At 43.3% G+C, this 13,587-nt stretch overlaps 1 protein-coding gene across 3 annotated transcripts in view; it reads right to left on the bottom strand.

Moving 5' to 3' along the window:
* Window positions 1-4,763: 4,763 nt before the first annotated feature.
* ESR2 (estrogen receptor 2) overlaps window positions 4,764-13,587 on the bottom strand; it is a 46,645-nt gene continuing 37,821 nt past the window's right edge. For 2 of the 3 annotated variants that reach the window (XM_050897153.1, XM_050897151.1), the window contains exons 6-9: window positions 13,396-13,534; window positions 10,905-11,038; window positions 9,047-9,221; window positions 4,764-6,955 (exon numbers count right to left, since the gene is read on the bottom strand). In XM_050897153.1, the coding sequence (XP_050753110.1) occupies window positions 6,766-6,955; window positions 9,047-9,221; window positions 10,905-11,038; window positions 13,396-13,534 (638 nt within the window). In that variant the 3' untranslated portion in view covers window positions 4,764-6,765. Of the gene's footprint in view, window positions 6,956-9,042; window positions 9,222-10,904; window positions 11,039-13,395; window positions 13,535-13,587 lie in introns of those variants that run through there. The other variant, XM_050897154.1, reaches the window with a different exon arrangement.

Here is a 13,587-nt window from a genome sequence, read left to right as displayed (position 1 = left end):
CACGATTTCTTCTGAGACAAACGGTGACGGTAGCAAAGGCGTTTCCATGACTTCCAGCTCGGAGTGTATGGAAGGATCACAGGACCGTGCACCATTGAAAGAAATGGTGCAGCCTACAGCTGGGCTGAGACTAAAAGCAGCTGTAATGGTGGTGACTGTCCTTGGCTGTGCTCGCTTACAGCAGCCAAGAGTGGGGGTTATAAGCTACTCTGCCATCCAAAGAACTGGACAGAATATATTGATATATATATTTAATATATATATGATCAGTATTCAGCCCTATAAAACAGTAATTCCTGTGACAGGCCCTTAGACTGTGCTCACTTCAAGGCACCTCAGACGAAGCCATACAAAACCGTACTTTGTTTTTAAACTTTAGCTCTCAGGGTACGAGCAACTTGTCTCCCATGGGCACTTACCTTGGTGGGGAAGGGCAGGGAAGGGAGAGCGTGCCATCTATCTTTGCCATGTGCTCGCTGTGCTAAGATCGAAATAGACCCTAATCACAACTGCATTTTTAATACACGTGGGTTAAAGCACATCCTAGGAAAGAGCAGCGGTTTCATCAGCGCACAACTATTTTCCATCATTCGGACAAAGGAACAACCTTGGATGCACAAAAGCAGGCTCTCTGGGCCAGCTTTTAAAAATCATTTGAGTCCAGCTTAATGGGAAAAGCTCAGGCTTGCTTTACGTATAGTTAGGCTCCAAAGCCATCAGGGCACCCAGCGGCAGCAGCAGCGTTGTGCCTTTCAAGACCCCAGTCATGGCCACAGCCATTAGTGATACTCAGCACGCTCAGGCTGAGCCTCCACATGAAACTTTTGTGCCAATGTATACATATGTATTTTGAATCTTCTGCAAGCAATTCTAAATTACATTTGCAGGCCCTGATCCTGATAGGGGACTTCAACCACCCAGACATCTGCTGGAAAAGCGGCACAGCAAACTGCAAGCACTCCAGGCAACTACTGGAGTGTGTTGAGGACAGCTTCCTAGTACAGGTGATGGAGAGCCCGACCAGAGGAGGGGCACTGCTGGACCTGTTGCTCGCTAATGCAGAAGAACTTATCGGAGAGGTCAAGACTGGAGGCAGCCTGGGCTGCAGTGATCATGCCCTGGTGGAATTCTCAATCTTGAGGGGTACAAGATGGGTAAAAAGTAGAATCAGGACCCTAAACCTCAGAGAGGCAAACTTTTGGCCGTTTAGGGTGCTGGTGTGGGGGATCCCTTGGGAAACTGCCCTCGGAGGCAAAGGAGCGAACGAGAGCTGGGAGATGATACTTAAAAACTTTTTTTTTAGGGTGCAAGAGCTCTGAATCCTGATGTGCAAGAAGTCGGGCAGGGGAGGCAGGAGGCCAGCTTGACTAAGTCAAGACCTCTTAGCTGTACTAAAACACAGAACCAAAATGCATAGGCAATGGGGGCAGAGATATACATCCTGGGGAGACCATAGGCATATGGCCCATGAGTGCAGAGAGGGGATCAGGAAAGGCAAGGCACAGCTGGAGCTGAACTTGGCTAGGGATGTGACAAATAACAAGAAGGGTTTCTTCAGGTACATAGGACAACAACGGAAGAGGAAAGAAACTGTACCCCCTGCCACCCGCAATGAGCGAAACAGGAGACCTGGTTACCCAGGACATGGAGAAGGCTGAGGTACTCAACATTTTTGCCTCAGTCTTCAGCGGCAAGTGCTCTAGCCACACCGGCCAATTCACAGAATCCAAAGGCGGGGACTGGGAGAATGAGGTACTGCCCACCATAGGAGAAGATCAGGTTCAAGACCAGCTAAGGAACCTGAATGTGCACAAGTCTATGGGACCTGATGCGATGCATCTGTGGGTCCTGAGGGAACTGGCAGATGAAGTTGCTAAGCCACTATTCATCGTGTTTGAAAAGTTGTGGCAGACTGGTGAAGTTCCCGGTGACTGGAAAAGGGGAAACATAACCCCCATTTCTAAAAAGGAAAAAAAGGAAGACCCGGGAAACTAGAGGCCGGTCAGTCTGACCTCTGTGCCCAGCAAGATCATGGAGCAGATCCTCCTGGAAACTATGCTAAGGCACATGGAAAACAGAGAGGTGATCGATGACAGCCAACATGGCTTCACTAAGGGCAAATCATGCCTGACAAATTTGGTGGCATTCTACGACAGGGTTACAGCATTGGTGGATAAGGGAAGAGTGACTGACATCATCTACCTGGACTTGTGCAAAGCATTTGATACTGTCCCACACAACATCCTTGTCTCGCCATTCTAGAGACATGGATTTGACGGGTGGATAGGGAATCGGCTGGACGGTCACACTCAAAGAGTTGTGGTCAACGGCTCAATGTCCGGGTGGAGACCAGTGATGAGTGGGGTCCCTCAGAGGTCTGTATTGGGACCAGTATTATTTAACATCTTTGTTGGGACAGTGGAATTGAGCGCACCCTCAGCAAGTTTGTGGATGACACCAAGCTAAGTGATGTGGTTGATATACTCTAGAGGGAAGGAATGCCATTCAGAGGGACCTTAGGCCGGAGAAGTGGGCCCGTGCGAACCTCATGAAGTTCAACAAGGCCAAGTGCAAGGTCCTGCACCTGGGTCAGGGCAACCCTCAGTATCAATACAGGCTGGGGGATGAGTGGATTGAGAGCAGCCCTGCGGAGAAGGACTTGGGGATCCTGGTGGATGAAAAGCTGGACGTGAGCTGACAATGTGCACTCACAGCCCAGAAAGCCAGTCGTATCCTGGGCTGCATAAAAAGAAGCATAGCCAGCAGGTTGAGGGAGATGATTCTCCCCCTCTACTCCGCTCTGGTGAGACCCCACCTGGAGTACTGCATCCAGCTCTGGGGTCCTCAGTACAGGAAAGACATGGACCTGTTGGAGCGGGTCCAGAGGAGGGCCACGAAGATGATCGGGGGCTGGAGCACCTCCCCTATGAAGGCAGGCTGAGAGAGTTGGGGTTGTTCACCCTAGAGAAGAGAAGGCTCCAGGGAGACCTTACAGCAGCCTTCCAGTACTTAAACAGGGCCTACAGGAAAGATGGGGAGGGACTGTTTATCAGGGAGTGTAGTGATAGGAAGAGGGATAACAGCTCTAAACTGAAAGAGGGTAGATTTAGATTAGAGATTAGGAAGAAATTCTTTACTGTGAGGGTGGTGAGGCACTGGAACAGGTTGCCCAGAGAGGCTGTGGATGTCCCCCCCTGGCAGTGTTCAAGGCCAGGTTGGATGGGGCTTTGAGCAACCTGGTCTAGTGGAAGGTGTCCCTGCCCATGGCAGGGGGGTTGGAACTAGAAGATCTTTAAGGTCCCTTCCAACCCAAACCATTCTATGATTCTATGATAAAGTCCAAACAAGACAAAAATTCTTACCTCAGAAGAGGCTGATCACTGGTGACAGCTCAAATAGGACCAAGACACAACTTTCTGGGGGCTCACTGCATTTTTAGGCTCTGTTAAACCACTCGATGCAAATACAGCAAATGTCTTCCACGCTCCACAGGCCATCAGGAGGAAAAGAAAAAGTTCCAACGCTTAAAAGGATGTTCTCTTTTCATTACAATGATCCTTGTATAGATCTATCATGCAATCAGTAAGGAATAAACATCTTATTATTATGGAAATATGCATATTTATTGGAAAAAAAAAATCTTTTAAGTGCTACCTGTCTCAGTTTGCTACACATTTTATAGGAGGACCCAGCCTGCCAGGCACTATCTCAACGGAGAATGCTCCAACACATCTTTTCTCCATATTCTCCTCTCTGACTGGCAACATGACAGCACTAAAAATGGGTAATTTGCAAGAAGACAGAGGTGTGGAAAAGGTCTCACATTCGTGGAGACAAAGCATTTCACTTGCCTGAAATGCTCTAAGACTTACCACATTTCTTTAAAAAAGATCAAGGTTGTTTTACCATTTGGTTCTAGTTCCAGACTTGAGAGGAACCTCAGTATGTTTTTAACAGCATGCATAAGGAAAAGTTTGGGCTTTTTTCTTTCTTTCTTTGTTTTGGTGGGGTTTTTTGTGGCACTCCTGCATGAACCAAGTTTGCTCACCTCTGCGAACATGCCAGAAACTGCAGTATAATTTCTTCAAGTAGAAACAGCCACCTCTGGCCAGGTCCTGGCTCAGCAGCAGAAGCTGATGTACAGCAGAGCAGTGAAGGAAAGCAATAAACCAGCCCTGCTCTTCCCCAGCACTCAATTCACTCATGCTGAAACTGGAAAAGTTCCCCCCCCAATATCTAAATTGAAGCGCACAGCCTGGCAGGGACATGGAGATGCTCCACATCAGGAATGCAGCATCTGAGAGAGTCTGTGGGGCAAAGGCCCATGACAAACCCAACATCTCTCTCAAGAGACGAAGGCACTCTTGTTCAGTCATTTTGTCACACAGCTCCCTGTTTATAAACTGTGCCGTTTTAGAAACGTGCACCTTCTCCTTGTCCAAATATGAACAGTTACATTAATCCAGAGAGTCAACAGCTATTGGCTTTTGCCCATTTTAAAACACTAGTAGTAACTTTTAATAAAATTATGTTCAACAAGACAAAAAGTATCTGTTAAAATCACATCATTTTGCTATTTGCACTGTGCTAGTAACAGCATATATGAATCACAACACGTGGCACAAATCTGCAGCATTGCCCTTTTACAGAGTCAATCCAGAGCAAATTTCCATTTAGAAGTTAATTTTATGATTTACACCCACTCTTTCCCATCTTCTTTTTAAAAGAGGTTTGTTTCAGAATTGCACATAAATTCAGCACTTCTAAAGCAAAACAAACAAAAAAATCACTTAAACATTTCTTTGAAAAACTGTATTAAACAGAAAGATTACACAGGATAAGGAAAATCAGAGAAAGAACGATACAACAGGCACTGAGGCCAGAACATGATCAAACCCAAGAAACACTGAAACACGTCTGTTTCACAGCAAAACTTCCCTCAAAATGAAAGTACCAATGAATTCCAGACTATACTCATATTTTTCCCCTTTTTTGTAGTAAATATTACACTTATTTAGAAGGGCACTGCTATATTACAGTTTCTTAAAAACAATAAAAAGGTAGCTAGTAAAAATTTAGACCATCAGCAGCATCTGGTATAGTACAAGATCAAAACAAGACAATAGATTTGTGTAACTCACTGAAAACTTTTTATGCCCCTCCTATAAAAAAATATTGTCCTTGGCTTTAAAAAAACACCAAGATCAAAGGTTTGACTAATATTCAAAGTATGCAAATGACATACTAATCAAAGTCCCTAATCCAAAAGACTTATTGGCTCAAAATAGACTTTTGGTGTGATCCCAATTTAATTTCACCATACCTGAAATGCCCAGAACATGCATGTATTATATTTAAACATATCCATTTAGAGCGACTGCAATTCTAGCTCACATCAAAATGCGATATTGGCAGTTGCCAGAATGAATGATGCCATCTTACTCTTCACTGAGGTCATCGGCCAGGCTATTTCCTCTGGGTTTTTTGCTCAGCGCAGCTTAAACGCATGCAGAAATCAGCACAACAGGGGGGTTTAAACCCGCATCTTCAGTGAAATGCAAACAAGTCATCACACTTGCAAAGCAAAGGAAGCGCCAGAACCATCATCCCCCCTGCTCTTTGAGGGATCCTATACAAGATATGAAAACCACAGCGTAAGGTGCCATGCGCTTTGAAAACAAGCAAGCGGCAAACCTGAGGGCAGCAGGCAAAAGCAGGTCCCAGCTTAGGTTCCCGTCCACTGCCTCGCCCCCTGCAAGACGGCTGCAGGAGTTTTTGGGTGGGCAGGACAGAATTCCACAGGCGAGTCAAAAGGGGAGGGAAGATGGTTTGTTTGTAGCTGATTTCACAAGCCCTGATTAGCAGATCATATACAAATGCAAACAGTTAATATTCACAGAGCAACCTCTTGTACCTAAATATTGTAACAGATTTAACTTCATTAATAAATATATAAAACAACAGTTAATCTCACAGACAAAACACATTTCAAAGGTCAGCATTGACTGAAATATCCAGGCAGTTTGGTCATTGTTTAAAGCACTGAAGGATTATACACAGATAATAATGTGAGTGTTAAGAACAGGCTCACAAAATATAAACTTAAGCTTGGTTTAACATTTCTGAAGAGGCTCTGAACTGGCCCTAGAAGCTATTCTGAATGGTCTTCAAATGAAGGCCCTTGCAGCCATTGCATATTTAAGAATAGAAGAAACTCCTTTACACTGTACACATCTCGGCACTTTATCTAGATCAGCTGCAAAGCGGGTATTCCCCAGGGACTAGCACACACAGGTAAGCGGATCTGTCCCAAACGATGCTGCTCTACATTTCATAAAATCTGATGCTGAAAGAGGAGATTGTCTAGTCAGCACTTAAAAGCCTTGGTCTGGGAGACGGAGACCTAGGTGCTCACTCCTAGCCCTGACACAGACTTCTGTCATCTTAAACCAGTCCCTTTATCTCTCTGTCTCAGTTCACCTGCCTCTGAAGAGGAGAGGCAGTACTGTCTCAGTACTGTTCTGAGGCTTAATTTCATAAGGTGCTTTTGAAGAGTCTCAGAAAAGGCACTATAAAAGTGCAGCTATCATAATGTCAGAAACACGGACAGAGGTGTGCATCCCACAAGCCTTTCCCGAGATACCGATGTGCAAATCTAGAAAAGATGAGGACTCGCACTAGGTCACGCTTCAGCAGTCCCTTCGCAGTAGTTTTGTCTTCTCCCATAGCTTTGAGCAAACTTCACATTTCCAGGTTTCAACAGAATTACTGGGCTGTCCCGTTTCGCAGACTGTCTCCACTCTCCATTTGTTCTAACGGGCCAAATTCGGGATGTGTGACCGGGGGCTTCCTTTGCCCTCTGAGAGTGTGCGCATTCAACATCTCCAGCAGCAAGTCATACACTGGGACCACATTTTTACACTTCATGCTGAGGAGATGCTCCATTCCCTTGTTACTGTGAAGGAGAACAGAAAATAAGTCAGTGATCTGGGTCCAACAATGCAGAGAAGGAAAACACGCTCATGGCTTCAAGAGAGTCCTTTTTTATTAGAAGTTAAGAGGATTTAGCTGCTGTCGTCCCTGAGATCACTTACCACTATCAACAGTAACAACATCCCAGTACTTTAAAGCTGAGTGTTTTACTATTTAGAGAACCACGATTTGTTTTACACCACACAAACTGACTTCAGAAAATAGTTCAGATGTACAGACCCTATTGAAATCAAAGAGAAAACCTCTTTGATGCTGTAAACACGGGAGGCCCACACGCTGCAGCTTTATACAAAAGGGGAATTTACAATGCGTAGCCCTACCGACTACCTACCTCTCCTGCCTGGTTGAGTAGGAAGACCAAAATACCCTGGCTAACTTCAAGCAGTCTGTTTCCTCTCTGCATGTCCAGCGTCACATCTTGCAGATGGCTACAGGCTTTAAAAGTAATTTTTTTGTTATGCAGTAAGATACAATGACACCTTGTTAGCTTGAACGCTCTGTGGCTGTATCATGATTTGGATTAACAGGAGATGACGATTGCCATTGCAGTTGCACATACATATACTTCAGATGCACTCAAGGTTTTGGGGTTGAAATCTAAGTGCGCTTGCTCAACACCAAATTTATCACAGTGGAAATAGCAGCAGCCAGCCAGCACATAGCTGACCTGGTGGATTGGACTGGGAGGCGGGCAGTGCTTCCAGAAAAATGAGATTCTGCTACAATTCAAGAGTTATAAATACGTTAATGGCACAGAAGAAATTACTGCCCCCCTCCTACACCCAGCTCGAGAGCCCTCCATCATTTGGTAATGAAGGCTGAGAGTATCAATTATTTCCAGAACAAAGTATAATTGACTGACCAGTGCTAAGCAACGTAAAGGAGACAGGTCACAACAAGTAGCCTCCAGACTTTGGCTAAGGCAGGCACAGCATAAAAACTCTTGTTTTAATAGGAAAATACAAAAATTTTGCAAAGATTCACAATGTTTATTCACGCCATGCCAAAACAAGAGCTCCTGCGATGCTGTGATGCGGTGTCACACCACAGTGGGCAACCCAGGTGACAGCAGTGCATCGGAGGCGTGAGTTGGGTTCAGCTCTGGCTGGTGCTGTAGCTTCTGTAGGGCCAGCTCTCAAACTCACCCCCAGTTCACAAACTGGCGGTTAAAAGCTGCGTTTTGGCACCATCAGGTCCCTGCTGCTGCCACTCGCTCTCCCAGGAAGCTTGTTGCAAAGGTGGCTGTCCCTCTTCCAGTGTCCCTACACAAAGTCAGATATGCCCATCTCTCCTTTGCATACTCCATCCTGGTCCCAGGACCATCTTCCCTGGACACACACTCCACAGCCAAGACATAAGACAGCTTTATGAATAGCTGGTCTCTGGGTAACAATTTAAAACAACAAACAGCCTGATAATTAAAGCATCTGTTTGTAGGGCCCTGCGTTTGAGTCTGCTGTACTGCAAGCAAAGATGAGCAGCTCAAGGAGGTCCAGGAACTGGCAGGGAGCAGAGGAGCTGCTTCCCATGGGGAAAGCAGGAGTGTGGCATCGCTACAGCATGAGTCACTTGGCAAAAATGCTGTGGTTCCGAATAAAAGACCTAATAGTTGCTCCCGGGACACACAACAAATTTGGCCTGGGACCAACATGGCATCCAAAGTACACTTTGCTCCACCAAAGCCCACATTGCAGATCAGTTTTGAAAGAGGCTTTTATTTTGGACAGAAGAGTTTTGGTGGCTGGGTAGGGGTTTTTTTAAAGGCTGAATTTATGTTATTATTGTTAAACATTTCAGGCATATACATAATGAACTATTTAATGTAATACAGTTAAGACAGCTTTTTAATATCAAGACAATGTTTTTGAGTGCCAGCAAGCACTTGAGTATATTGCCTATTTAGTTGCGCTAGGCAGGAAAGCCTTACAATGAACAGAGATGAAGAGCAGTACCAGGATTCCCTCAGGAGTGCTCCAGAGTTCACACCTTGCTTTGTTGCTGTAATAAACAAACGCTAACGCCTTATGCGTTACACACATTCTGTAAAATTTACCTTGCGTGTCTGACATGAGAGAGGAGCATCAACAAATTGGCCAGACGAGTTGTCTGCTGCTGTGAGGGGATTCCGCTCTTTGCAATAACCCACACCAAAGCATCTGTGACTACATTAAGCAGGTGATGCAGTTTCCTGTTGCTTTCAGGTTCTTCTGCTGACAAGGGAAACATGCCTAGCCAGAGAAGAGAAAGAATACTTTGTGCTCATGAGGAAGGAAAGAAAGCTATGACACTGGATTTTTTTTCTGATGTAATATTTCAACAGGACTAGAGAAGATACATTTCCCCACCTCAAGACTGTACAAATGATGCTCCATGTGCCACACCAAGCTCTGACTTACATTCCTTTGCCAAAATTTGATGGCCACATCGTTTGCAAACTGAGTAACTCGCCCAAATCCTCCCAAGACAACATGTTGAACATAGACCCTTCAGGCCAGAGAACAGACATGCTCTCCATTCTCCAGGGTTTTTTTTTTTCCTTTGAATCAGTCTGTACCTTGTAGTTTAGTAACTATTATGAATTATGGCATTATGCTTGCTCTAATCCCTTCTTGCTGAAAAAAAACTTTTTTCTCTGAGCATATCCTAGGGAGGGAGGAGAACACGGTGAGAGACACTGCTCATAGACCCAGCCTGCCGGTCTCCCTGCAGCCTACGAAGGATGCCATAACACAACACTTGCCTACAGTGAGAAACCTTAAAAGTCAGCAAAAGCAAAAAAAGGGGATTGGGGATATGGAGAGGGAAGAGAAGAAATCACCACTAGGAAGGTCTGGAAACACACAATAACATTATTGATAGAGCAGAAGAGACGGGGGGGGGGGGGGGGGGGGGGGGGGGGGATAAAACAAATCTGCCCAAAGATACTTACAGAAGGACAGAGCTTCAGAACACCTTGAAAATTAGGAGTAAAAGATTAACTTTGACAAGAAAGGAGAGCAGGGAGAGGTGAAAGGAGAGATTTTTTGAGAGGTGAGGCTTTGAAGAAAATATGGCTGATGAACATGTTTTTTGTTGGGTTTTTTGGTTGGTTGGTTGTTGTGGGTTTTTTTAAGAAAAAAAGAACAGCTTTTGTTTTCTGTTGAAATAATGGTATCCATCTATAAACAAGCGGGATAACAGCTAGACTATTCCCCTTCAGAACTGGGCTGAGAATTACGCAGCAGCTCCTCGCTGAAAAGAGTAGATGTAAATAGTTAGCTGTTACTTTGTTGTTGCATTTTTTTGACAACATTAATTACAAAATGTTCTGGAGAATAAAATTATTTTACTGCAGACTACCCAAAACTAGCAAACACACGCTCCTATTTGCCTTGTGTAAAAGGCTGCAAAGCAAAGCTCCTATCCTGAAATTCATCTTGCAGAACTGTTGAGTACTTTCAATCATTTCTACCAGTTAATTAGCATTAAATAAGAACGTTTAAGTCCAATTAATCATCACTCAGTTGAGTAACTAGTTTTACTAGAATTAAGAATTAAGGACAGATTTGTAGCGCTGTACAGCAACTTGACACATGACCAGGATCCACAGAGATACGAGCAAAAGTTCTCATTGAAAAGGACATACCCACAGCCTGGGCCATGAGCCCCACCTTGTGAGAAGCTTTCAGCCTTTGGGTCTTTTATGCAGTTCTTACAACAGGACATAGACGCTAAATCCAGCAAATGATACAGCTCAGAATTTTCTTGAGCAAAAATCCTTACAATCTGACAATTAGAAGTCCTTTCCTATTGTTCTCTTTCAACAGCTTTATCTCATTTGATATTTCTGCCATTTTTAGAGGCTGATTTCCCAGCCACCCTTGAAATAAAAAGCACAATTTGGTGAGTGTCAGAGTCAACCTCATACTCACTGGAATTGAGGAGGATCATTGCCTTGACACACAGATACTCCTTGTGCTGCAGTTTCAGCTCTCGGAACCTCGAGGTCATGGCCAGGAGCATATCAAAGATCTCCAAAATTCCCTCTACGCATTTCCCCTCATCCCTATGGAAACATATTTAAAATGTTACCGCAAAAGTAGAATTAAGGAACTCTGACTCAGCCAGATAAAAGTCAAAGCACAAAGGAGGCTGCAAAAAGCCTATCCATCTCATCTTTGGCAGAATTCAAAAGGTTCTATCATGAAATCTAAATTGAAAATTACACTGGTATAAAAGGTCAGCACCTCTAAGAAACTAATTTTCTCTTTAAAGCGCATGCAGGATAGACTGGAGGTAAGTATGACCATATTTCTGTAAGAGGCTTTAACCTCACAGCCAGTATAATTGTGGATAATCAGTTTGCAACTCTGTAGTGCAGGGCGCAGTACCACCTTGAATCATTTTCCAGATTTGTTGCACGAGGAGTTAATACCACAGCCGGTGACATCACTGTTTGTACCTGCTGGAGGCCTCAGGACTTGGTGAATAGGAAAGACCCCCTAAAATAAGTTCCTTGGAACAATAAGACATTTTTTAAGAATAAAACCACCTCTACGCCCATCCTCCAGCACCTTTTTCTTTGAAGGTGTTTAAATGTAAATAGATTTTTGGGTTTTTGGTGGTTTTGTGGTTTGGTTATTTTTATGTTTGCAAGTGTTTACTGAATGCAACTGTCTCCATTTTGGATATTAGAAATGGTTCCATTTTCTGATCTTAAAAAAAAACCCCAAACAACCCTAAGCCATTCCAATGGGTTTAAAATTAAGCAGCAGCAAATTTCAAACCACTGAAGTTACTGTTCCTGGTCTTTGGTTAGGTTGGTTTTTTTTTTTACATGTACATGTACTGGACTAAAAAAGCAATTAAGCTCTATGACACAGTATTCAAAGGGATGCTTCTTATACTATCTATAATATGAGATTTTTTTTTTTTTCTCAGTAATGTTTTTAAAATGAGACAGACTTAAGCACAGCAGTGCAGGAGAATTAAAGAACTTTACTCCTCTACTGGATCCCAAGAGGAAGGTGCTGAGCCTTCAGGCTGCGAGGCAGGCACAGGCAGGTCACACTAACCAGGTGCAGCAAGTACTGCCTGCAGAAAGGCAGCTGCCTGAATATTGCCCAGTTTCCCATGTTCCTCATAGCAAAGGAGAATTTTAACCTTTGGAGAAGGACAGGCAGCTGCCAGTTTCTAAACAAAGGCACAAGCATCAGAGAAGTACTTGTCTACAAAGATTATGCAGGAAATGTATCTGAAGTTCAGCTAAGATAAAAACAATCAAGTTACAGACCAGTTTCATATACGCTTGTCTTAAAAAAAATAAAATTACAGCATGCCCAGATGCTTGCTAGCTCCCACTCTGCTGTGTCTTGTGGAGATGAAGGAATGCATCAAATAAGCTCACTCTATTCAGCACATATTAGCTCCCGAGGAACTAAATGTATCATACATTTTCAGCAATTTCTTATCATTGCACTGAACAACACAGCATGTCCTTGCATTGAATTTTATATGAGCAAATAATAATTTATTTCCTATCTTTTATAAATTAAATTTATTTTTCTAACCCCTTTTGCTTTCTGTATCTACGATGATGATTATTATTGAGCTCAAGCCACAGAACTGGTACAGATCTGAATTTCCCCAGGTTGAAAAGGTTAAGAGACATTTTAAACCTACCCAAGAGAGTAGATTGTTTCCCTGACTTTTTACCAATGATGTGAAGCCCAGGTCAAATCCTTCTAAGGTCCTGTAGAAAAACACCCTTACTAATCCGTATTCTTCCCTGCTGGTACATGATGTTATGGAGAAATAATTTTTAATCTTGCAAACACCCTGCTTTAGCTTGAAAAACATACTTTCAATATTAAAAAGCAAGCTAGAGGGTTTTTTAATCCCTTTTGACTAGTGCTGCAATGTTCATTATTATAGCTATTTATGAAGTCTGCACTAGGGGCAGGAAGAAAAACAGGTAGAAAGGCTACTTACTTAAAAAAATTGAAATATGGCCTGACACTATGTTTGCTTTTTTGGGGGGGGGGAGAAAATCTATCTGCTGGAAGAAATTGATGGACAATGTAGTGCATTGTGTTGATGTGTCTACAGTTTCAGCATCTAGAGACCTGGACCAAAAGGAACAAAACCAACAAAAGATGTGAAAAATACAGAGAAACTTCACATTGCCATGTGCTACAGGAATTAAGGAACTGGCAAGTTCAACAATACTGTTTATGCTTAGCATTCCTTAAGCCCCCGTAAGGATGAGGAACCTCAAGGCATTATTGTTACAAATACAAGTAAAGGATATTGTTAGATAAACTATTAATAGCATCTCCCATACTTAATTCTCTTTCTCTTACCATTCAGCCCACCTCCAAACATGCTAATATGAAGCGTTCTCAAGAAGTTTATTTCTCTTACCTGTCTAGTACAAGGTCTGGTGCAAAAATTAGTTTCCCAGGATGGTCAATTGATCTCCACATCAAACCAACCATTAAAACTTCCATCCAGCAGCTCTCCAAGAGTCTTACTTGGTCATAGAGGCTGAGATCAATGAAGCCTAAAATGATGAAAATAATAGCATAAAATAAATCAATCTGTTTATTTCTCTGT

The sequence above is a fragment of the Gymnogyps californianus genome, chromosome 5, assembly GCF_018139145.2.
Source record: "Gymnogyps californianus isolate 813 chromosome 5, ASM1813914v2, whole genome shotgun sequence".
NCBI classification, from domain to species: Eukaryota; Metazoa; Chordata; class Aves; order Accipitriformes; family Cathartidae; genus Gymnogyps; species Gymnogyps californianus.
This window is presented reverse-complemented; position numbering and strand designations above follow the sequence as displayed.